The 25,143-nt window shown below is 43.2% G+C and overlaps 1 protein-coding gene across 1 annotated transcript; it reads right to left on the reverse strand.

Annotated features, from left to right (window-relative positions):
• Window positions 1-20,505: 20,505 nt before the first annotated feature.
• LOC143574479 (uncharacterized) lies at window positions 20,506-21,354 on the reverse strand. Its single transcript, XM_077059089.1, has one exon. It carries the CDS (start codon window positions 21,352-21,354, stop codon window positions 20,506-20,508), a length of 849 nt encoding a protein of 282 aa, XP_076915204.1.
• Window positions 21,355-25,143: the final 3,789 nt, after the last annotated feature.

Genomic DNA, 25,143 nt, shown 5'->3' on the forward strand with positions numbered 1-25,143 from the left:
ATAAAAATTTCCTAAGGGCCTGCTTTTATAGGACCAGGAGAGAGAAAAGTGGCAGCTGATCGGATTCCACGCGCCCCCACTCGCAGGGGCAACCCAAGGAAGGCGCGACACGTGTCCCTAACAGCTGTGTGAGGGGACAAAAAGATGTAACCGACCTGCCACGGAACAGACACGCGCCCTCACTCGCAGGTACAAACCAATGCGAGTGCGACACGTGTTCAAGACAGCTGTGAGGGGACGTGAAAGGCAACTGTAGCACCTCGAGCACACGAAACGTCTGACACGTTTACAGCGCACGTCATCACCAACCAACCACGTGTTTGGACCTTTCGTTTTCAACCAAATGGATAGAACTTCGCGCGACGATGGAAACAACCAAGAAAACGACAAAACCCCCTACAAAAGGACAATTCAGTGAGTCTAATATCTATCTTACCGCGCTCGCGCGAGATAAGACACACATTAGACTGGGGGGCTTGAAGAGGTATGTACCCGCCTCAACACCAATCAAGGCGGGTCAACCCGCAAGATAAAGACATTATGAAGGCACAAAGCCAAAACCCAGGCGCATGGCGCATACAAAACATGCTCAGGCATCATATGCTCGCGCATAACATATGCGCGCGGCGCATATTGCATGCTCTTGCACATCACATATGCTCGCGCGTCACATATGCGCGTGGCGCACCAGCGCGCGGACGCATATCACACGCTCGTGCATATCACACCTGCGCATGAAATATCTGCGCGTGAGAATAAAAAGAAGACTTCGCGCATCCTCAGGATGGGCGCATATCACACGTGCACATAATCAACCTCGTCCTTATCCAAATCAGGGTTAGGGCAACCTTGATTGTGCACGTCAGACAATCTTCTAGAAGGCATCTTTTTAAGGAGTAAGAATATGCTGATGTTGACAGCTGCCAAATGAAAGGTCGACAACTCAGCATGACACATGTGCTACCACATGATTACAACCAACGAGAAAGCGCCAGGTGTCCCAGAGGACACATGGCGCAGTGCGGTTGGAGGAGGCCAACGAGGCTGAGCCCAACCAATGGAAACCCTAGCACTATAAATACAGCATCAACTCCACTTTGATGACACATTCATTCACACTCAATCATTTGACAGTTACAAGCAGTGATATCACATTCAATCATATTGAATTATATTCACTCACAGTCAGTTACAGAAAAAACACACAGTCACACAAATCAAGAGTATTCAGCGATTCAGCAATACTCTTGAGATTCACTTACATACAACATTATTATCTTCTCCAAAAGATACTGAATCTCACGCCGGAGGGTTACCCCAAAGAGGACCCCTCTGTCCCTTTCTGAGGGGTAAGTAACGGCGCTGTTCATTTTGTAGGTGGAAGAACTCGGATCCAGAAGAACCATCGGTGAAATAGTTTAATCACACCCGAGGAAAGTAGATCTGCTACCAGTGAGTAGATCCACGTTTCTTCACTACGATTGATCAATAAAAACCAAACAATTAATTTCAGTAATAGTCAATGTATTCGCAACCAGTTAATTCTATTTCTATGCTCACCGCTAAAATGAGCGAATAAATATGAACCATAACTAATGTAGTTAAAGATTATCAGGTAAATACCGCAAATCAATGAAAATATGTACGTACACGACGTAACAACCTTTACACAAGTTAAAATTCTTATCTGTTAGGTGATTTTATACATGAGACACAAAATAGCCTTAATGATGTATAAACCACTTTCCAACACAAATCAGCATGACATATGCTGCATAATAATAGTTTACTACACGGAGTATCCATGCGGTAAAGTTATATCGTGGTTTATGAATTTTGATAGTGATGTTGAAAGAGATGTGAGAGTGTGAAGAGGTAGGTCCCAGCAAAGCCCAGTTGGTCCCGCAAGACTCACCTTAAACAGGGACGTCTGCGCAGAGACCAACTGGATCCGCAGGACCAACCATGCTCAGAGACGTGACGTCCTTACGCGCAGTACGCAAGCTGTTCCCGCAGGAAATGCCTCCCATGGTGAAGGACTCGCCTGTTCCCGCAGCCTCGGATACAAGCCATGAGGGAAGGCCACCGCGCAGCATGGCTACACGCACTAGGTACTTAGCTCTCGATCATTCAGTGTCACCTGAAGGAATGAGCAAAGCCGGGAGCAATCCCGCACAGAGGCGGGAGGGGGAATACTCCCGCCCAAATAAGCCAGTCTATACTGAAGGACCTTTTACTGTACCTGACGAGGTATGGGCGAAATATCTGATCAAGGATACGACAGCTCACTGATACAGTATGGCGAGCAGCATGCTCCTGTACTGTATCACTATTAAGCCGCTGCCTACTCACCAACTACTGTCATACCACGTGCGTAGCCGGCAGTTGGTGGAAAGGGAATAGTATACAGCAGGCCTGGTCACTATCAGCCGCTGCCTACCCACCAACTACCAGCAGGGCACGTGCGTAGGCTACTGTTGATGAACAGGAACACTGTTGCAGCCGGCCATACCTCCTTGGAAACCTACCTTCGGCTATAAATACCCCAAATGGTATGATCATCGGAACATAACATATCTTACTACATTATTATCATATTATCATCATAATATACCTGATATCTGCTCTAGCAATCTCTTAATATACTTTTATATTTAAAGAGCAATCTAGTCTGATTCTCACGCCGGAGGGTGGTCACAAGGAGGAACCCCCCCCCCCTTCTCAGTGACGAGCTCACGGTGTCTGTTTTGCAGGTTATCAGAAGAACCATCTTCCAAGGGTCTAACCCCTCGTGGGAAACAGCTATCCAACCCCCAGGTTACCAGTAACCTGTCCGGGGTCCGGTTAGTGTTTCTTCATTGGCGCCATCCGTGCATAAAGCTAGAACTTTATTTTTCTCCAGTTTTTTCAAACTTCTACAAAGATGGTTAGAGAAATTCCGGTAACCACAACCCCAGCTACTGGGATGAACACCGGCAACACAGTTTTTACGAACACTACCCCGGCTACCGAAGCCGGGGCAAGTGAAGTAAATTTTACGAACACTACCCCACTTACCAAAGCTGGGGCAAGTGCAGTAAATGATCACCTATTGGGATCCACCGATATCCAGTTTGAGAAACGAAGACTCCCCCGCCAGACTCTCGATGAAGTTAAGGCATGGGCGGAGGCACGACAAAAGGAATTCCAGGCTGAGTTGGACGAACGCTTGCGTTCCGTGCAACAGGCCGACGAATTCGACTACTGGGAGGATGACTCGGAGGAATCCGACTCCGACGCGAATCCTCGCCATAGGGCAAAAGGGAAGCGTAAGGAAACGGGATCCCAACCGAAAAGGCATTTTGGACAAGCCTTCAAACCAAAAAGCACAGGTGGAAGTCCACGAGACTTCTCTAAAACGTTCAGACCAAACGTTGCAAATGCAGGAACGTCCAAATTTGCAAGGGACATTGCTGAAGCAATCGCCCCAAAGAGTGCCAAACAAATGCCCAACATAGGCACATATGACGGTATATCTGATCCAGACGATCATTTGAACAGGTTCATAGCAGGGGCAACCGTCAGCAATTGGACGGAACCCACGTGGTGTTACATGTTCCAAATGACGCTGGTTGGGGCTGCTAGAGCATGGTTCGATCGTCTACCGGTCAACCACATCTACGACTGGGCAGACTTCCAACAGAAGTTTAGCCAACACTTCAGCCAGCAACGGAAGTATACCGAGGAGCAATGGACAATCCTCAAATGCATACGAGAGGAAGACGAATCTCTGCCAAACTTCATCACTCGCTTCAACTCAAAGAAGCTAAGTTTGGGCAATATCAGCGAAGATCTTGTTCGCGCTGCCTTCATCCAGGGCGCACATGACCCAGAGCTCATCCGCACCCTAACGGGTAAAGATGGCATGCCATCCACATGGGATGGCATCATGACAGCAGCAAAACGCTATGCGGAAACAGAGAAGCAACTGGGTAGAGATCTCCCACAGAGCACAAACCTCTACACCCAGAGGACGAGAGAAGACAACGTCCTCACCGCCCGACTAAATAAAAAACGAAAGCTAGGCATTTGGCAGTCAAGGGTAAACTTTGACACCTCATCCGGCTTGCAACATCGGTTGGGCGGAAGGTATAATGTACAGTCGCACCGGAACTCCAGATGGACGCCACTCACCAAAAGCGTCACTGAGATATTCGCCACTGAAGAGCTCCCATGGCCAAAGCCTCCAATAATCCGACATCGTCACGATGCTGATCGGAGCAAATACTGTGACTTTCACAAAACAAAGGGCCACAACACTGAAGAATGCATAGATGTAAAGGATATGGTCGAAGCATTTGTCAGAGATGGGACGCTCGCGCACCTCGTGGCGTAATAAAGTCTGAGCAGGCGAGTGCGTATAGAACCCCAGCTGGGAAAAACACGAATCAATTCCAGCTTCAAAATCGAGACTACATGCTGCGTAAAGAACGAGATCCCGAACCAGGTGCGTATCGGCTCGATGGCACTCCCATCCCAACATGGAAGGGAGCTCATTTACACAGTCTGCATGTAAATCAATTCCAATTTGTAAAGAAAAGGCCAAGAGCCACTTCTAATGGAAATGATTCTCTTTAAGAACACCGAAGCTGATGATTTTACATTTATACTTTTCTGAACCAATATGCCGGTTTTCACCGCATAATTACGTCGTCATTGCATGGGAAGGCGGTCCTACCCGCACGAACCCAGCAACGTGACAAACCTTCACGCAGGTCAGATAAGGGTAAAGTTTTGCCATCCTACTAAGTGCAAGTGACGGTTCTACCCGCACAATCACGAAAGAGGAAGCAAAACTTCACACCTATTATCAACCACGTTCAAAGGTTAACTTATCCTCAAAAGGTAAGAAAAACCTACACGCAGGTCAGATAAGGGTAAAGTTTTGCCATCCTACTAAGTGCAAGTGACGGTTCTACCCGCACAATCACGAAAGAGGAAGCAAAACTTCACACCTATTATCAACCACGTTCAAAGGTTAACTTATCCTCAAAAGGTAAGAAAAACCTACACGCAGGTCAGATAAGGGTAAAGTTTTGCCATCCTACTAAGTGCAAGTGACGGTTCTACCCGCACAATCACGAAAGAGGAAGCAAAACTTCACACCTATTATCAACCACGTTCAAAGGTTAACTTATCCTCAAAAGGTAAGAAAAACCTACACGCAGGTCAGATAAGGGTAAAGTTTTGCCATCCTACTAAGTGCAAGTGACGGTTCTACCCGCACAATCACGAAAGAGGAAGCAAGACTTCCTGTTATCAACCACGTTCAAAGGTCAACTTATCTTAATGCCTTAGAAATTTCGAAAAGGAAAACCTACACGCAGGTCAGATATAAGTTAAAGTTTAGCCATCCTACCAAGTGCAAGTGACGGTTCCACCCGCACAATCACGAAGGAGGAAGCGAAACTTTAACCCACTATCAACCACGTTCAAAGGTTCTTATTCTAAACACTTGGAAAATTGCTAATTTAAACTAAGTATGCAAGTCATAAGTTTATAAAGCAAGGAACCCAAAGAAGGAAATAACAATCTTATACGCAAAAAGATTAATATTTCAAGAATATATTACAAGAATGGACGGGAAACTACCCGCCTAAAAGAAAAAAAAAAAAAAAAAAAAAAAAAACTATACAAGTCTATCTTAGCAATGGGAAGGGATCTTCAGGATCAAGCTTCAGGGACGCTTCCACTTGGACCCGCTCCGTCAGAAGAAAGGGGTGGTTCGAGGAACGCTTTGAGGACAGCTAACCCATCATCAGCAGCAGCTACTTCGTCCACCTTCTCCACCACTGGATGCGGGAAGGCGGCGTATTGGTTCAATGCTTGGTCATAAATGGCTTCGGTATCCACATTGAACAAAGGGAAGTTGGAAGGCGGGACGCCTTTCTCAACAAACCCTAGACCAAGCAGGAAGCCGGCCTTTTCCCCATCCTCATGAGAAGCGTTGAGGGCTGCGGTCATAGCATCATCGTAAGAGGTCTCTGAAAAGACCCGACGCACAACCTACAAAGAAAACACAAGTATTAGAACATTTTCTTACAAAAGAAAAGCGTGAAGATAAAACTAAACATACCTGAGGCAACGCTTCTCGAAGAAGCCATTGGAGGGCAGCTTGAGCTTCATTATGGGCGCGTTCGGCTTCGCTCTTGTTAAGGTTGGCAAGTAAAACTTCCTTTGCGGCAGCCTCTTCGACGCCCTTAAGCTTCCGCTGGGTCTGGTCAAGCACCCCCCTCTGGTCCAGGATTTCCTGGAGTTTCTTGGCATCTTCCATTGCCAAGGCATCATGAGCGCGTTGGAGAGCCTCTAATTTGCCTTTCAGCTCCTCATTCTCCACACGCAAAGGCTCAGCAACGACTTCAGCCTTGGCAGCCCTCTCGGTTGCGTTTCGCGCAGTCTCCCTGGCCAGCCGAAGCTGTTCATTCACAGCTTGGGCAGCCTTGGAGCGGGCCTCGAGTCGCGCCTGAACTTCAACCTCGAGGGCCTTGAAGGCCTTCTCCTTGTCGGCGACAGCTGCCGCCAGCTGTTGGTTCTCCTCCCGAAGAGCACGCGCCTCAGATATGTCCTTGGCGCGAGCTGCTTTCAACTTGTCGTTTTCACGACAAAGCAGCTCGACGCGCGGCTGCATCCGGGCCTGGAGAACCCGAAGCTCATTAGTTAGCCTACCCTCCTGGTAGCTAACCATGGCTTCCCCCAACGCACCCGGAGGAGCAGCGTGGCGAGCCCAGTCCACGCACTCCACAGGTGTGCGAAGGGTTGTTCCTCGGCGTATGTTCCATCGAGGAACATACACTTCATTGGAATCCGACACTGCAAAAGAAACAAAAGCAGTAAGGAAAAGATGATAAAAAGCATAAGGGAAAAAGAAAGGAACCCTACGCACCTGTAGGGTCAATAACAGGCCGATAGCCGCCAAACCCATCACCTGAACCTAAAGGAAATCCATCCAACAGGTCAGGCAGACGGGAAGGTGGCAAAAATCGACGGGAAGCCCTGCGCGTACCTGATGGTCCGGCCATCGGTGCCGGTGGCGCGGGCATGGCGGCAGCCGCCGTGGTCGCCGTTGTGGTCGCCGCAGTGGTCGCCTCCTTGTAAGCAGCAGCAGTAACCGCCGGCTCTGTGAAGGATGCTGTAAAAATCGCACTCACAGCCGGCGGTGACGTCATCTCTGCCGGAACAGTTGGCTCAAAGGAATGAGCAACTGGACCAGCGGATGCAGGCGCAGGCGCCTGGGTCGACGCCTCAGGAAGGCTGACCGAGCCTACCGTCATTGGCGGGGGGATACTCCCCTGCGCTTCACCCCGGAATGCGTCAACACCCACGCCTGCACAAAGAAGAAAGTGTTAGATAAATTTATAGCGAATTTATAGCGATAAATCTGCAGACATTATGATGGTACTTACGGGTTTTCTTGACCCTGAACGTACGGACGGGCGGGGAGGAACCCGATGGAGCCGGCCTCTTGGTACCGGTCACCGTCGTCTTCGTTGGTTCTCCGGAGGTAACGGTCGTAGCCTCCGGAGTAGTGGTCTCCTCACCACCAGGCTTCCCCGCCACCTCTTCACTATCTGACTCCGAGTCAGAGAGAACCACTGGATCAGCTGTGGAGGCCTTCTCCTTCCCCTTCACGCCGGCAGCAGCCTTCTTCTTCCGCACAAGGGGAGGACCATCTGCGGATTCCTCAGAAGAAGACAGGATGTAAGGATTTCCAGCAACAGGTACAGCATTGAGGGGTTCAGGATAGAATATTTCCTTACCTGGCCGCCGGTGGCTCAGGATCTCTTGGCCCGGCGGATAGACCTCCACAAACCTATCCGCCGTTTGCTCCAGGATGGGCAACTCATTGTCGTCCAGAGCACGAGTGCCCACCCGCACGGGACTGTCAGCTTCCCGCGGGAACAGGAGCGACTCCAAATTATTCCCCTCTGAAAGAAAAAGAAACAGTTAGAAAATTAACTAATATCAGCAAGAAAGACAAGACATACCATAAGGAATAGAGTTCAAACCATATTCAAGAAGGATGGGAAACCGAGACGCATCCTTCCATACCCGGCTCATCCCCAGCAGCACCATCCCGGACTCCGCAAACCGGTAAACCGGAGATTGGACCCGGGATATCTTCGCGAACCATGCCGCCTCCTGGTAGCTGGAAGTGTGAAGGCTCGGAAGCGCTTGACCCTTCTTGAACTTCATAGCAATGGGGATGGCGCGGGCAGAGATGTAGAAGAACTCCCGCTTCCACGATCGGAGACTGCGCTCGGTCACGCAGATCTTCAAACCCTTGATACGGGTTGTCAGGGTGTACCACCCCTGGACGCACCTCCAAGTATAAAAGGTCATCAGGCGGTCCACGTAGGGCTCAATACCCAGAATCCGACACACCCACTCGAAGTGCCGGACCTTGGCAATCGCCATCGGATGCACCTCGGTCAGGTGCACCCCGTGCCTCTCCAGGACACGGTACACAAACTTTGTCAATGGGAACCTAAGGTTCCCATAAACAAAGAATGCAGCATATACCCCGATCTTGCCACTGGGGGCATCGTACACAGTCTGGTGGGATTCAGGAAACTCAGGCTCGAGAGACTCGAGCATGAACTTCCTGACGATGTACTGGTACTGATCGACAGGTAGAGCACACTGGCACTCGCCAGCAGTACTCCTATCGTCGGCTACAGCTTCAGCATCATGAGAAGACATTTTTGCAGAAAGAAGTGATTTCGGGAAAATGCTTGCCTGAAAAAGGGGAGTATTTACCGGAAATCACTAAGAAGAAGAAGAGAGGTGAAAGTGTGGATTACAAAGAGGCCTCTCCCCCTTTATATACTAATCGCAATTAATGCGGTGAATTTAATGCGGAGGAGAGAGAAATCGAAGGTGCAATGAAACTATGACACGTGGCAAAAAGCAGGCTGGCAACAGCTGTTGACAGGACGTGTGCCAGTAATTTCGCGGCCACGCGCCCGAAAAATCGTGCCCACGCGCCAGGAAAAGCGTCTGGAATGACCATGTTCTGTCACGTCAGCATAACTTCCTGCACGTCCTGACACAGTCAGAAGAAACCGTCGCACGACGTGTCAGAGGTTTGGACTGTTCTTATCTTTTCACCAACTCTTCGAATTTCAAAATTCAAAAAAAATTTTGAAAATATTAAAAAGTAAGCGGGAAATACCCCTTACCCCTTGGCAAACAAGTAACCGTAAGACGGATGCGGGTACAGTGTAAAGGCAAAACCCTTCACATACCTAGCACCCGCAGGGAATTGAAGCCAAATAAACCTTGGCAAACAAGTAACCGTAAGACGGATGCGGGTACAGTGTTAAGGCAAAACCCTTCACATACCTAGCACCCGCAGGGAATTGAAGCCAAGTATTCCTCGGCAACAAAGTAACTATAAGACGGGTGCGGGTACAGTGTAAAGGCAAAACCCTCCACATACCCAGCACCCGCAGGGAATTGACGCCAGGAATACCTTGGAAGTAAAGTAACCGTAAGACAAGCGCAGGCACAGTGTCAAGGCAAAACCCTTCACATACCTAGCGCTCCGCTGGGAATTGAAACCAAGAAGGATCTTCTGGGCAATGCTTGCGGAAACGGAAATAACATCCCCGCATAGCGGGAACGTCGAGAACTACGTTGTTTGAAGCTCCAGGATGGAATTGGTGGTCTTAACATAATTGATCACTATGTTCAAAACTACCAAAACCTCATGGAAAATCCATACAACTGGGACTCAATGCTCCTGACTTGCGAGGAGGTTACAGACCTACCCGCATCATACCCAAAGACCAGGCAGAAAACTCGGGCATTTCTGCAAGTGACAAGGACTTCCGCGGAAAGAATCCCCATGGAAAACCTTACAAAACCCTTTTCAAAACCCTTTGCTCAAGTCCAAAAGTTCACCTCACTTTATTAAACACGCATGAGAAGAACATTGGACTGGGGGGACTTGAAGAGGTAGGTCCCAGCAAAGCCCAGTTGGTCCCGCAAGACTCACCTTAAACAGGGACGTCTGCGCAGAGACCAACTGGATCCGCAGGACCAACCATGCTCAGAGACGTGACGTCCTTACGCGCAGTACGCAAGCTGTTCCCGCAGGAAATGCCTCCCATGGTGAAGGACTCCGCCTGTTCCCGCAGCCTCGGATACAAGCCATGAGGGAAGGCCACCCGCGCAGCATGGCTACACGCACTAGGTACTTAGCTCTCGATCATTCAGTGTCACCTGAAGGAATGAGCAAAGCCGGGAGCAATCCCGCACAGAGGCGGGAGGGGGAATACTCCCGCCCAAATAAGCCAGTCTATACTGAAGGACCTTTTACTGTACCTGACGAGGTATGGGCGAAATATCTGATCAAGGATACGACAGCTCACTGATACAGTATGGCGAGCAGCATGCTCCTGTACTGTATCACTATTAAGCCGCTGCCTACTCACCAACTACTGTCATACCACGTGCGTAGCCGGCAGTTGGTGGAAAGGGAATAGTATACAGCAGGCCTGGTCACTATCAGCCGCTGCCTACCCACCAACTACCAGCAGGGCACGTGCGTAGGCTACTGTTGATGAACAGGAACACTGTTGCAGCCGGCCATACCTCCTTGGAAACCTACCTTCGGCTATAAATACCCCAAATGGTATGATCATCGGAACATAACATATCTTACTACATTATTATCATATTATCATCATAATATACCTGATATCTGCTCTAGCAATCTCTTAATATACTTTTATATTTAAAGAGCAATCTAGTCTGATTCTCACGCCGGAGGGTGGTCACAAGGAGGAACCCCCCCCTTCTCAGTGACGAGCTCACGGTGTCTGTTTTGCAGGTTATCAGAAGAACCATCTTCCAAGGGTCTAACCCCTCGTGGGAAACAGCTATCCAACCCCCAGGTTACCAGTAACCTGTCCGGGGTCCGGTTAGTGTTTCTTCAGAGTGAGAGTTGGTAATTCTTGTGAGAAAATGGCAAGTCATAATGCTGTTTCGGTAACTTGTCTTGTACTTTTAACACTATATATTATAGTTATATCATACACACTACTCTACTACATTTCTATAATATTATTTAATGGTTTATATTTTAAAAAATAAGACATGCTCTACACACACACACGTAATATACATAAATGGTAAATATCGTAATTGGCGGAAGAATAAGGCAACTAGCCAAGTAAAGTCACTTGACTGAAGGCTTATGATATATATAGTAAAACTATGTTTGGAAATATATAAAAATAACATAATATATAACAAAGTTTACTATACAGCTTTTTCTTGATATTGTGTATTTCTGTTTGTAAATTTTGTCTTTTTTAATGTATCATGTCGTATGTATGGTAAATCTGTAGTATAAGTTTTATCTTTTGTAATGCTTCATATCTATTGTAATTTAATGTTTTGATAAATCTATGGTACATTAAACAAAACTGATTTGATCAATTATAGGTAAAAAAATAAATTTCGCTTTCTATTAATTATCAAAATTTGGTATTTTTATGGTGGCGATGGTCAAGAATTGGTGGTGGAGCCATGTGGGCGGTGGTGGTGGTGTCAAGAAATCATGGTGAAAGATGCAATGAGGTATAAAAAATAATAAAGGGAGGGGTGTAGACGGAGAAATTATTTTAATGTGTTTAGACTATCATCTATGGGAAGAGGCATCAATGCCATTTCACAGTGTCACGTCAGCGCCACGTAAGTATCGAAGCCTCAACCTATAATGTACACGTTGTGGTTTACAGCTCTTTGGGGGGGCCTATTTTATACACACACATATATATCTATATGTATATGTGTATGAGATGAAGAGAGGAAGCCCCTTGCTTTCTCATCGTTTTGACCACCCTCCATCACCGCACCCCACCACTAAGGACGACTCTTGGTGGTGTTCAGCGCCCATCGGGGCCCACCTACACCCTCCACCGCGCCCATAGAGGAAGGTCTTAGAGAGAATGAGATTACTTTTGTAATCGATGATTCAATCACACTAACCAAACAAACATTTATTTTCCATTCTCTCACGGTGACCCATTTTATTCATCCTAAGTGTTATTCCTATGTACCAAACACAACCAAAATGGTTAAAAAGAACTTTTTATTCAAGTGAAGTTAAATTTGAATGAAATGAGAGATGGGATGTGGGAAGACTGGAACATCATGGTACCAAAATTCAATACAAAGCCTGAGTGCATGACCCTGATGTTTACACTCAAGGGGTATTTGGGATTCCTTATTTAAGGTATAAAGGCTTTTTTATGATAAGTTGAAAAGGTCTTATGACTTTATAATAGGGAGTTCTTAAAAAAGTGTTTTGATTAATATAAGACAATAAGTTGTTTTTTTAAAAGTGTTTGGTTTAAGTTATTGATTTAAATGACCAAAAAGGACATAGTTAGCAATTGGTGAAATGGAACTTGGAAGGGTGGAATGGGTATTCTAATCCTAAAAGGAGATAAGTTAACAAATTCCAACTTATTGAAACCCCCTATTTTAGCTTTGTTGATAAGGAGAAATGGAAAAGGCCTTATGTGTTCCAAAACACTTTATTAACACAAAAAGAACTTATTCAACCAACATAAATAATAGAGAGAGGAAAATAAGGAATCCCAAACACACCCTCAGCATTCCCAGTTTTCATTTTTAACAGCTCGTCTTATATATGAATGGAAAAGTTCCTAAAATGACCCTTCTCAAAATAAAAAACACAAAATATCCCAATTTTTTTTTAAATCCAGAAAGAACCCCTCAAATCTCATCAAGGGCGTCAGATTGGGAATCGATCCGACAAGATTCAAAATGATTTGAATCTTGTCGGCTCCGTCCAAATTTTAAGTAATCGCGTCATTCCCGGTCAAATTTTAGGAAATCTGGTCTGCTCCATCTATTATTAGGGAATTTTTTTTGTCTTTTTTTAACACTATTTCTCTATCCTCTCACATTTCTCTTCCCAATTTCTTTTCATCATCTTCCTTTAAAAACCTTCAACCATGTAAATTGGATTGAGCTCGGGTGACGTTTGAACTATTTTCGGAGAGCACAAATCAAAGTCCGATACATTCCATTGGATTTGATATTTGCTCGCCGAAAGCGATTCAAACTTCGCTGAAACCAATCCGGTTTACATGGTTGGAAGTTTTTTTAAGGAAGGTGATGGAGAGAAATTGGGAAAAGAGAGGTGATAAGAGAACGAAATAGCGTTAAAGAAAAGAACAAAAAAAACTTCCATAAAAATGGATAAAGCAAACGGGTATTTCTAAAATTTGGTTGAGGAAGACGGGATTACTTAAAATTCGGACGAAGTCACGACGAGATTAAAATTATTTTGAATCTCATCGGATCGATTCTCAATGTGGCGCCCTTGACGAGATTTTGACGGTTTTTTCCGGATTTAAAAAAAATGGGCGATTTTGGATTTTTCTATCTAATAAGGGTTATTTTAAGAATTTTTCTTACATGCATTTCTCGTGAATTTTAATATATAGAGATTAATAAATAAATCTGATAAGAAAAGATTAATCTTAAAACGAGTCTTGAAAAAGAATTATATGAAAATAAAAACAAAGTGTGAGACTCACATTAAACTACATTAATAGTGAAGGATATAATCTTGATTTCACATGTGAGTAACGGTTAATATAAACAACTAATTAGTATATGGGGTGAATCGAATAAAAAGTTTAATGATAAAAACTAGATAAAAAATTAAATTGTTAATTTATTGTTAGAGTTAGAGTTAAAGTGTAAAATTTATTATATTATGTTTTTAAGTATAATTACGAATTAGAGTTAGAGTATGAAACAAGTAAATGTTAATATAAATTGGAATGTAGGGTCAATGCGTTTCGTGTAATTTCCGTTAATAATATCGAAAAAGCCGTGGTTAATTACCACAAAAATTATCGGTGTTATTCGTGTTGTTCGATCCAATTAAAATTTACTAACATCTACACTACTAAATAAGTTAGAGTGAAATATTTGTTTACAAGCGTATACACTATACATGCGTAAATCATGGGTAAGATATTTTCTACACGTACGTATGTAGGTAAATATATACAAATAAAACATATAGAAACATTATTTTAGGTACATTACACAGATATTTTTATGTAAAGACATATCATCATCATCATCGTACTCAGTATATCCCACCAATAGCAATGCTTTGGTAGGGTCTGAGGAGGGTAAGATGTAGACAGTCTTACCTCTATCCCTATGGGATAGAGAGGCTGCTTCCGGTGAGACTCCCGGCTCGATAGTAGTTTTGCATCAAGCCTTGGACATAAGGCACATAGCACTCAATCATCAGGGACACCGGCTGATTGGTGCATGTGCCCTTGTCTTTCGGCTATCAACGCCACCACATGATGCCTGATTAACCTTCCGCCACTTTTAACGTTATTTTCACGAGATTAGTACAATAACGTCAAAATTAGTGCACTTTTACTTTTGCCCACCCACGGGTTCACACATATTTTTATGTAAAGAAAATAAAATATAAAAATAAATAAACCCATTAATGGAAAAAAGTAAACGATTATGGTTTTTCTTTTTCTTATAATCATTTAGTTTTCCATAAGAAGCATCTTCATGATAATAATCTTATAATCATCTCTTTATAATTTGCTTTCAAATAAAAGAAATGAGTATATTCTTTCATCATTCCAAAAAAACGATAACTAGGTTTATACATGGTTGTAATTTGGTAAAATAGAAGGGTACATTAGTGAATAGTAAATATTAAATGCTCCCTTCACCTTTGTTTTGTGTCTTGTAACAAAGGACTAGGGAAACTGTTCCCCTCCTCACTTTTTACTATCGAGGGTGTGCCATCCGTTGACCTAATTAAAACAAAATTATGAATTTTTTTAACTCGTTTGTTCGGTATTCAGGTTTTTAAATAGAAATTTTTATGTCAATGGCTTATTATCGGAGTTTGAATGTTTTTAAAGTGGTGTTCTCTCTTGTAAGTGACATATTTAAGTGACATATTTGCATTTGTAAAAAATCGGACCTTGAACCTCGCCAGAAGAAAACCACCTAATCGCCTAAGTTAGCTCATGATGTTAAAAAAGAAAAACAAAATTATATCTTAGCTTCTTATGTACTATAAATATTAAGAAACTTGGTATGATCAATAAAATCATTAAATAACTTTATAGTACTGCTCTAAAAAATTATACTTAGTCACTTGACATGTATATACGACTCGTATATTTAGTTTTCATATTATATATATATTAAATGGCGGATTTTATCCCCCTCGCGTATTTATTATTCAATATTTTAATATTTTATTATTTATTAATTAATTATAACTACTAAATCACTCACTATAATTCCATAAATAATATTAGTTGTTTTTATATTATCTTTATTTTACTTTTCTTTCAACTAACTAAAATATTTAACAAACAATATTTAAATACAAAACTTTGATAAGTGCCGGTTTTACATGTTTTATTTGTCGGTTAAACGATTTTCTTAAACTTTGCTTTCATATTTTATATAGTTTATCTTTACAATGACTGAAACTTATTTCATGATTTAAAATATTCCATCGCTGCACGGTTTTATATCCGCGTTTCAATGTTTGATACCTCGCATTTAAAATATTTTTATTGACTTACTAATAAATGTTTACGAATTTATATGGGTATGCAGTTGTAATGCGCCGGTTTTTGGTTCCACATATGATAATTTGTTGTATCTTGGCATTGACTAGTTTATTTCTTTTGTTTAGTTTCAATGTCGTAACTTGAAACAAACTGACTTCGTGTCGACTTCCAGCGAGTTTATGGTTTACCGTTTTTAGCTATGTTTTTTTTTTCAATTCAATAGTCTCGTCGCGAAACGTGGGGTCTTAAAACCTAGTTATACTTTATTGCAATAAAAAAATCATATCATAGGCAAAACACAAGTACTTGGATATCAAATTTACACTAATACTTCCTATGTACACGTATGCTCAACTATAAAAAATTAAATACACACATGAAATGAACTTGTGGGTTATCTATTTTATTATTAATTAATGCATTGCAATACTTGCAAAGTCATTTTACACTTACAAAGATAGCTATGCACTTACCAATGGCCAACTATATCTATTGATAAAGACAAAGCCTTTACACATTTGAATTTAAAAGAAGGAGGTTTTAGGTCAAATCTTACCAGCGACAAAGATAATTAAAAAGAAATTCGTTGTTTAGAAAAAGGGAAAAAAAAAAGAAAGAATGATAACTATGCAATGTATCACCATTGTGGCAGCATTTCAATCCAGTCACCATACGTTTCTAACGTTATATATAATACAATGTTACATTAAATATAATACCGGTTTTCACATATTCTTAAATTTTGTTAAGTCAAGAATGTCTAAAGCTCGTCAATAAATATAAAGCAACTCATGTTAACAATGTCATTATTTTTAATATACTGGGAGAAGGCGGGACACATTATAGGATGATTTTGTAACTTACTAAAATTGGTTAGTACAAACATTTGATAAGACATACGACACATTCAAATCTTGTTGTAACGGGGTGCTAACTTACTAAGGTGAAAACAACTTACAGATAAAAAGATCTCATTACAATACTTGCAGACATTCATAACTTAACAAAAGGTGATATGTGATATAATCCTCTCGTAGCTACAAGAATGGTTCATAAAAGAGTTAATGCCATGAAAACTAAACTACTTTCTAAATTTTTTTTAATAAGAAAATGATTAACCTAATTCTGTTATATCGAAATCTAATTTGTAAAGAAATAGACAGAAAATTCACTAAACTAACTTTTATAAATTTTAATTTCTAATATTATCTAGAATTAACATACTTTTATTGTAACATCCGGCCTATTTTACCACCAATTTCATCCGGTTTGCTCCGGATGGGTAATCCACCTAGGAACTTCAGGATTTGTTTTATTGTTACCCTAGTGGAGACTTCAAAATTCAAGTCACTCATCCTTGTATTACTCTCACCTGAGTACACTTAACTATGGGTCTTTCGTGTGCTCTACAACCAACTAAACCAAAACACGTAGACGACTTTAATATGCAAGGCATTTTTTTATGAAAAAAGAACCTCTTTAATCCACAGCCGATGTGAAATTCCCTAGGATGTGTACAATTAGTCCGTTTAATCTTCTTAGTATCGTTACATTTATATTTTTTAATTCTAAATTGCTCTAAATAAGTTTAGTATGGAAAAAAATATGCACTACCAACCACTCAAATATCCCATGACTAGATGTTTAAAGCTGTCTTAAAATATCTATGGATTTATAACATGTTAGAAAAATAAAATTATTTTTCATTAATTTTTTCATAAATTTATTTTAAGTTTGGTATAAAAGAAAAGCTTGTCATATTTCCCACCGGTAAACGGACATGAATTTTAATGGAAAAGGCCTCTAGTTTTGGGGCTTAATGTCGCACACAAGTTAAAGCCCTTATGTTACTTGAGTGTTCCTTAGCGGGTGCAAAACTTGATGTGGCCCGGCCTTAATGTCGCACACAAGTTTTTTTTTTGAAAAGCAAAACTTTCATTCAACATAACAAGAATTACATACAATAATACCATTGACCAGCTAGGCTAGGGGCTGGACAAGACTCCAAACACCAAAACCACAATTACCCTACCCTTTCATTGCTTTCCAAAGACATCTCAGACCAAGCTCTCCACTCCACAACACAATGGAAAATTTAGAGCGACTAGTTATCCACAGGAAGGTTAGTTCTTTGATATCATCCAATACGTTGACGCTTGACGCGATCCTTCCGGAGAAAATACCTTCATTTCTAAATAACCAAAGTCTCCACAAAGTAGCAAAAACTGTCACCATCAACACCTCTTTTCTTTTTGGATTACATGTCCAGCTAAGGAACATTTGCAGCAGCGAATTTAAATCCTCAAAAAGCCCGTTAACCGGTAATTTCACCCAAATACAAAGTTGAACCCAAACCGACCTCGCAAATTGGCAATTCACTAATAAATGGTCAGCGTCTTCGTGCTCACCACAAGAGATACATGAAAGGTTCCCAAAATTAACTCCTCGCAGCGCTAAGGCCACTTTGGTAGGAATTCTCCCTTCAATCGCCCGCCAAACGAAATAAAGAACCTTCTTAGGGACCAAACGAACCCAAAGAAACGAATAAACCGGAAATGAAGAACCCTTAGCAGCCTCTAAATCATACCGAATTGTCTTAACTTCAAAACAATTTCCGGACCCGTTTCTCCATTGCCACCTATCTTAGCCATTAGAAACCAATTGAGAATCTAATAGGGTTGAGAGATGGACTAGCTCAGCCCTTTCAACATCAGTGGAAGGGTTTCTTTTCCATCTCCATCTCCAGTTAACTGTCAACCCATTGACTTCCAAACATTCCCTAACCTTAGCCTTTTTTGCACTCACCAACCTGAATATCCCAGGGCAAATGTCACATAATAAGCCTACTCCAGTCCAATTATCTAACCAGAAGTATCCCTTTCCCCCGAGCCCACTGAACACCGAAAAGAGGAATGAATATCTATCCCGTACTTAGAAAACTCCTTATCAAGTGAAGCAATGGTTTTCCAAACGCCTCCCAGCGATTTTTTAACCGGGACCGTCTTAAACCACCAGGCGTTTCCGTGAAGGGCAAGTATAGTCGAAGCCCAAATATGGTCCCCTTGATTTTTTAGACGCCACCACCATTTGCTAAGAAGAGCCAAATTCATGTCTTTTACCCCTCCTACCCCTAATCCACCCCTACATTTCGCCTCCAAGATCCGGTCCCAAGCTACCCATTTTATTTTATTATGAAGACCCGCTCCTCCCCACAGAAAACGCCTTCTAATTCCTTCCAAAGTCTAGACGACCTTTTCTGGGGCCTTAAATAAAGAGAGGAAATAAGTAGGGAGACTCCCCAGAACAGCTTTCAGGAGGGTGAGCCTCCCGGCGAACGATAAGGTCTTAGCCTTCCACGATGAAAGTTTGGCCTGGAAATTGTCAACCACAGGTTTCCAGTTTACAATTCTGTTCATATTAGCCCCAACGGGCAGCCCCAAGTATGAAAAGGAAAGGATCCGGGTTTGCACCGAAGCACTGATGCTATGTTAGCTACTTCCGAATCGGACACACCTACCCCAGACACCCGACTTTTGGACATATTTACCTTCAAACCAGTGATAATAGAGAAAATACGCAAAATTCTATTTAGATTAAGCACATTATACTCCGACCAAGAACCCAGAAAAACGGCATCGTCAGCAAAGAAGAAGTGAGACAATAGTGGGCCTTCACCGGGTAACTTAACACCTTCAAAAAGACCGAGGGAAACCGCCCTTTCCAAGAGTTTATTTAGAATCTCCATACCGAATAAGAACATACTAGGGGATAAAGGATCCCCCTGCCTAAGTCCTCTACCAAGAACGAACTCAGGTGATGGCGATCCATTAAGGAGAACCGAGGCCTTACACGAGAAGAGAATTCCAAGAATCTAGTTCTTCCACCTAGACGGAAATCCCATATGGGTCATAACAGATAGTAGACTTTTCCAATTCAACGAGTCATAGGCCTTTTCAAAATCAACTTTAAAAATCATGATCTGTTTCCCACATTTTCCCACGAGACGACTTCGTTAAGAACAAGCGGACCATCGAGAATATGTCTTCCTTCCACGAAGGCAGTTTGAACCGTCGAGACAAGTTTACCCAAATAAGATTTTAAACGATTAAGGAGGACTTTACTAACCACCTTATGAATTACCCCAATTAGAGAAATCGGTCTAAAATCTCCCCAATGTTGAGGGTCCCTCTTCTTGGGAATGAGGGCCATGAAAGACGACCCACCACTTTTCGGGATGGACCCGTGCTTGTGAAAGTGGGCAAAGAAGTCAAAAAACAACGGGCTAAAATATGACCAGCAATGTCTGATGAACTCGAATGAAAACCCATCAGGCCCGGGAGATTTTTCACCTCCACAACCCCACACCGCTCTCTTAATCTCTTCATCACTAAAATTAACGATAAGAGACGAGATACTTTGCATATCTAACTCCTGAAGACCGATATTATCAACTAAAGGCCTGGAGGGAATTGGTTCCTTAAAAAAATCACCAAAACGCGAGGCGGCAGCCAATTTTAGGACGATAGGATCCGAGACCCACTCCCCCTCCAACTGGAGGCCGTTAATTCTATTCCTCGCTTTTCGACAGTTAACTACTCCATGGAAAAAAGCTGTGTTATCATCACCTTTAGAACCCCAATTTATTTTAGCTCTCTGCTGCATGTCTCTATTTTTCTTTTGTTCCCGGATGAAAATTAATCTCTTACACTCCACCCTTAACGACTTTTCGTCATCGGTTAATCGTTTTCTGTCCGCCGTCTTTTCCAGTGACGAAATAGAGGAGACCGCATTATTATACTCTAGCTCTTCAGTCTCTTTAATTTGGGATCTCCAACACATAATACTATCTGAGTTTCTTAAGGATGAAGGGTAAAGCAAAATCAGGTTTTAGATCTCCCACACCTTCAGAGAAGACCGAGGCTACGATAACATCTAAAGAAGTTTCACCGAGCCACGAGTTATAGAATCGAAAAGGGGCAGGCCCGAAATGAACACCCGACGTGACCAGAACAAGAGGGCAATGATCCGAAAGCAGTCTTGGGAACACTTTAAGAGATGCGTCCGGCCACAGATTCATTACGGCCTCGTTGACAAGGAACCTATCGAGTTTGCTTAGCTTATTACCATCGTCTGACATATACGTAAACCTTCTCTCCCCCATAGAATACTCTTCAAGGCTCGCACAGCTAATGAAATTATTAAACGCCAACGCACTGTTTGGATCAAAAACCGAGTTAAACCGTTCATCAGGGTGCCTAACATCATTAAAATCTCCAAGAAAAATCCAAAGCCCGTCGAACTCACCCATAAGATTAACCAGAAGACTCCATAAATTTCGTCTTAAGACCGGATCATTCAAGGCGTATACATTGACAATACAACCTGTAGCGTCAATCCCCTTAATAGAACCCATTGTAAGAATAAAATTCCGGTTTGTTGAGACGTGGGTCACCGAAAACAGATCGGGATTCCACATCGAAACTAGGCCGCCCGACCTACCAACTGCGTCCACCACCGCCCATTCGAAATCATCACTCCCCCAAAACTTTGCAATAAGACCTCTAGAAATCGAGGCCTTTTTGGTTTCTTGAACACCTACGAAATGTATCCCGTCAACTCGTTTTAATTGACTCGCCCACGCCTGTTTCCCATTCACACCAGCACCCCTAATATTAACCGAGAGGAAATTCATTGGTAACGAGGTACCTCCCTTTCTTCTTGAACTACCGATCTGACCAGGTCCACATGTTTCTTGAGATTAACCCCGAGGGCCTCACCCATTTTAATTGTCTTCCACGCATGGTGGACTCTGACCCCTTCCTCCAACCTCATTACCAGCTTCTGATTGCCCAGCCTCCTGCACCGGTTCAACCCAGTCTGAAGCCTCACTAGCAGAATCTTCCGCAATCGAATTAAGCATAGAGTTGCTCGAGCATCGTTTAGATCGTCTCTTTCTCCTGGACCGGCTATTGTAGGAGAGGATTCTTCTACTAGGTTTCATCAAAATATCATCTGCAGCAAACCCAACATTTAAACCTGGTTTTTCTCGATTCTTTAGAATTTCGCCTTCGAGACCCTTTATTCAAGCTTCTATTTCGTTTTGGGATCTTTCTCGGCCTCTAAAGAAGGCCCACCATAATTCAGAGGTCCCACAAACAGAAGTCTGAGAAAAAGAACCTGTATCGCCGGTCAACCCCACCTCCCTTGGGATGTGATCCCCTGTAGAGAATTCTGAGGATGTCTCATCGTACCCAAGAGGTATTGATGTAGACTTATCATCTTCTACGTTAATATCGGGGTTCACCTTTCCAAATGATATACCGTTGATGATCATCGCAAATCTCACCAGATTCTTCCTTTCCACCGGAGTGAATTTCGGGCTATGGACTCGGGGTTTTGATCTCTGAAGAAACACTAATCGGACCCCGGGCAGATTACGGATAACCTGGGGGTTAGATAGATGTTTCCCACGAGGGGTTAGACCCGGCAAAGATGGTTCTTCTGATAACCTGCAAAACAGACACTGTGAGCTCGTCACTGAGAAGGGGGGAGGTTCCTCCTTGTGACCACCCTCCGGCGTGAGAATCAGACTAGATTGCTCTTGAATATAAATGTATATTAAGAGATTGCTAGAGCAGATATCAGGTATAATATGTAATACGGGATAGTATATGATGATAATGTGATAAGATGAGATGATCATACCATTTGGGGTATTTATAGCCGAAGGTAGGTTTCCAAGAAGGTGTAGCCGGCTGAATAGTATTCCTGTTCTACCAACTGTGGCCTACGCACGTGCCATGCTGGTAGTTGGTGGGTAGGCAGCGGCTGACAGTGACCAGGCCTGCTGTGTACTATTCCTTTTCCACCAACTGCCGGCTATGCACGTGGTATGACAGGAGTTGGTGAGTAGGCAGCGGCTAATAGTGACATACAGTACAAGAGCATGCTGCTCGCCATACTGTTGTCAATGAGCTGTCGTATCTTTGGTCAGATCTTTTGCCCATACCTCGTCAGGTACAGTACAGAAGATCTTCCCGTATCGTACGGACTGGCTTATTTGGGCGGGAGTATTCCCCCTCCCGCCTTTGTGCGGGATTGTTCCCGGCTTTGCTCATTCCTTCAGGTGACAACTGAATTATTGAGAGCTAAGTGCCTTGTGCGTGTAGCCTTGCTGCGCGGGTGGCCTTCCCTGATGGCTTGTATCCGCAGCTGCGGGAACAGGCAGAGTACTTCACCATTGGGAGGCATTTCCTGCGGGAACAGCTTGCGTACTGCGCGTAAGGACGTCACGTCTCTGAGCATGGTGGGTCCTGCGGATCCAGTTGGTTTCTGCGCAGACGTCTCTCTTAAAGGTGAGTCATGCGGGTCCAACTGGGCTCTGCTGGGACCTACCTCTTCAAGTCCCCCCAGTCCAATGTTCTTCTCATGAATGTTTAATAAACTGAGGTGAACTTTTGGACTTAAGCAAAGGGTTTTGAAAAGGGTTTAGTTTAAAGGTTTTCCATGGAAATTCTTCCCGCGGAAGTCCTTATGTCACTTGCAGAAATTCCCGACTTTCCTGCTTGATCTTTGGGTATGATGCGGGTAGGTCTGTAACCTCCTCGCAAGTCAGGAGCGTTGAGTCCCACTTGTGTGGATTCTCCATAGTGATCAATTATGTTAAAACCACCAATTCCATGCTGGAGCTTCAAACAATGTAGTTCTCGACGTTCCCACTATGCGGGGATGTTATTCCCGTTTCCGCAAGCATTGCCCAGAAGATCCTTCTTGGTTTCAATTCCCTGCGGAGCGCTAGGTATGTGAAGGGTTTTGCCTTAACACTGTACCCGCGCTCGTCTTACGGTTACTTTACTTCCAAGGTAATCCTGGCGTCAATTCCCTGCGGGTGCTAGGTATGTGAAGGGTTTTGCCTTAACACTGTACCCGCACCCGTCTTATGGTTACTTGGTTGCCAAGGTATTCCTGGCGTCAATTCCCTGCGGGTGCTAGGTATGTGAAGGGTTTTGCCTTAACACTGTACCCGCACCTGTCTTATAGTTACTTGGTTGCCGAGGTATTCTTGGCTTCAATTCCCTGCAGGTGCTAAGTATGTGAAGGGTTTTGCCTTAACACTGTACCCGCACCTGTCTTACAGTTACTTGGTTGCCAAGGTAAGGGGTATTTTCCCGCTTACTTTTGAATCTTTTTGAATTTTGAAATTCGAAGAGTTGGTGAAAGGATAAGAACAGTCCAAACCTCTGAAACGTCGTGCGACGGTTTCTTCTGACTGTGTCAGGACGTGCAGGAAGTTATGGTGACGTGACAGTACCTGGTCATTCCAGACGCTTTTTCAGGCGCGTGGGCGCGATTTTTCGGGCGCGTGGCCGCGAAATTAATGGCACGCGTCCTTTCAACAGCTGTTGCCAGCTTGCTTTTTGCCACGTGTCATAGTTTCATTGCACCTTCAATTTCTCTCTCTTCCGCATTAAATTCATCGCATTAATTGCGATTAGTATATAAAGGGGGAGAGGGTCCTTTGTAATCCACACTTTCACTTTTCTCTTCATCTTCAAGACGATTTCCGGCGAATACTCATCTTTTCAGTCGAGCATTCTCTTGAAATCGTTTTCTTCTTTCATCTGCAATATGTCTTCTCATGATCTTGAGGCTACAGCCCAGGAGGCTGGGGTGTATGCCGATGACAAGAGTACTGCTGGAGAGTGTAACACCCCGACCAAAGGCGGATTATACATCGGGGCGCCACATATTGTTTCATTACTCGTGACACTATTGGGTGTCAATATTTATTAAATACATTCATTCGCGCACGCGCAAAGTAACCATAAGATAACATAAATCATCATAAATCAATATATTATAAATCATAATATTCGAACAGCAATAACTTGTCTTGATACATTTTAATCTAGGTCCAAAATAAAGAAAACTTCCTACGTGTCCTCGAACTCCAAAACAGCTACTGCAAACCTGAACATGTGTTAAAATAAACGTCAAACACTTGCGTGTTGGTGAGAAATCAAGTTTAATACAATACATAGATAACAATAAATCTGTGCGCAACATGTGTATGTCTGGTTTTCAACAAGGGTGTAATCCGATCGGGACCAACTCTAAGATTCATAGACTGCCAGTGCTCACAATTGAGCTCACAAACAAGAAAGACTGTGCAAGTGTAAACAAAAGAGAAAATCATAAACGATAGTTCTCCCGTGTTCATTTAATGGTACCATGAGAACTGCGGAATAGACCGACAAGACGGTTAATGATCCACACATACAAATAAACAGCCAAGTCTACGTCCTCAACACATGGGATACTGCGCGACTAAAGTTCATAAACAGATTAAGACTCTAAGTTTGTACGAACACATGAACATCCCAAAACATTAAAAGCAAAAAGGGATTTGGTACGAGATTACTCACTTGATAAACGATGCGGTGTAAGATAAAGCAAGAACCAACTTTAAACAAGCACAAGT

This window comes from Bidens hawaiensis, unplaced genomic scaffold (assembly GCF_021521415.1).
Source record: "Bidens hawaiensis isolate Kalapana, Puna unplaced genomic scaffold, B.hawaiensis_p1.1 tig00026942_1, whole genome shotgun sequence".
In the NCBI taxonomy this organism is placed as follows: Eukaryota; Viridiplantae; Streptophyta; class Magnoliopsida; order Asterales; family Asteraceae; genus Bidens; species Bidens hawaiensis.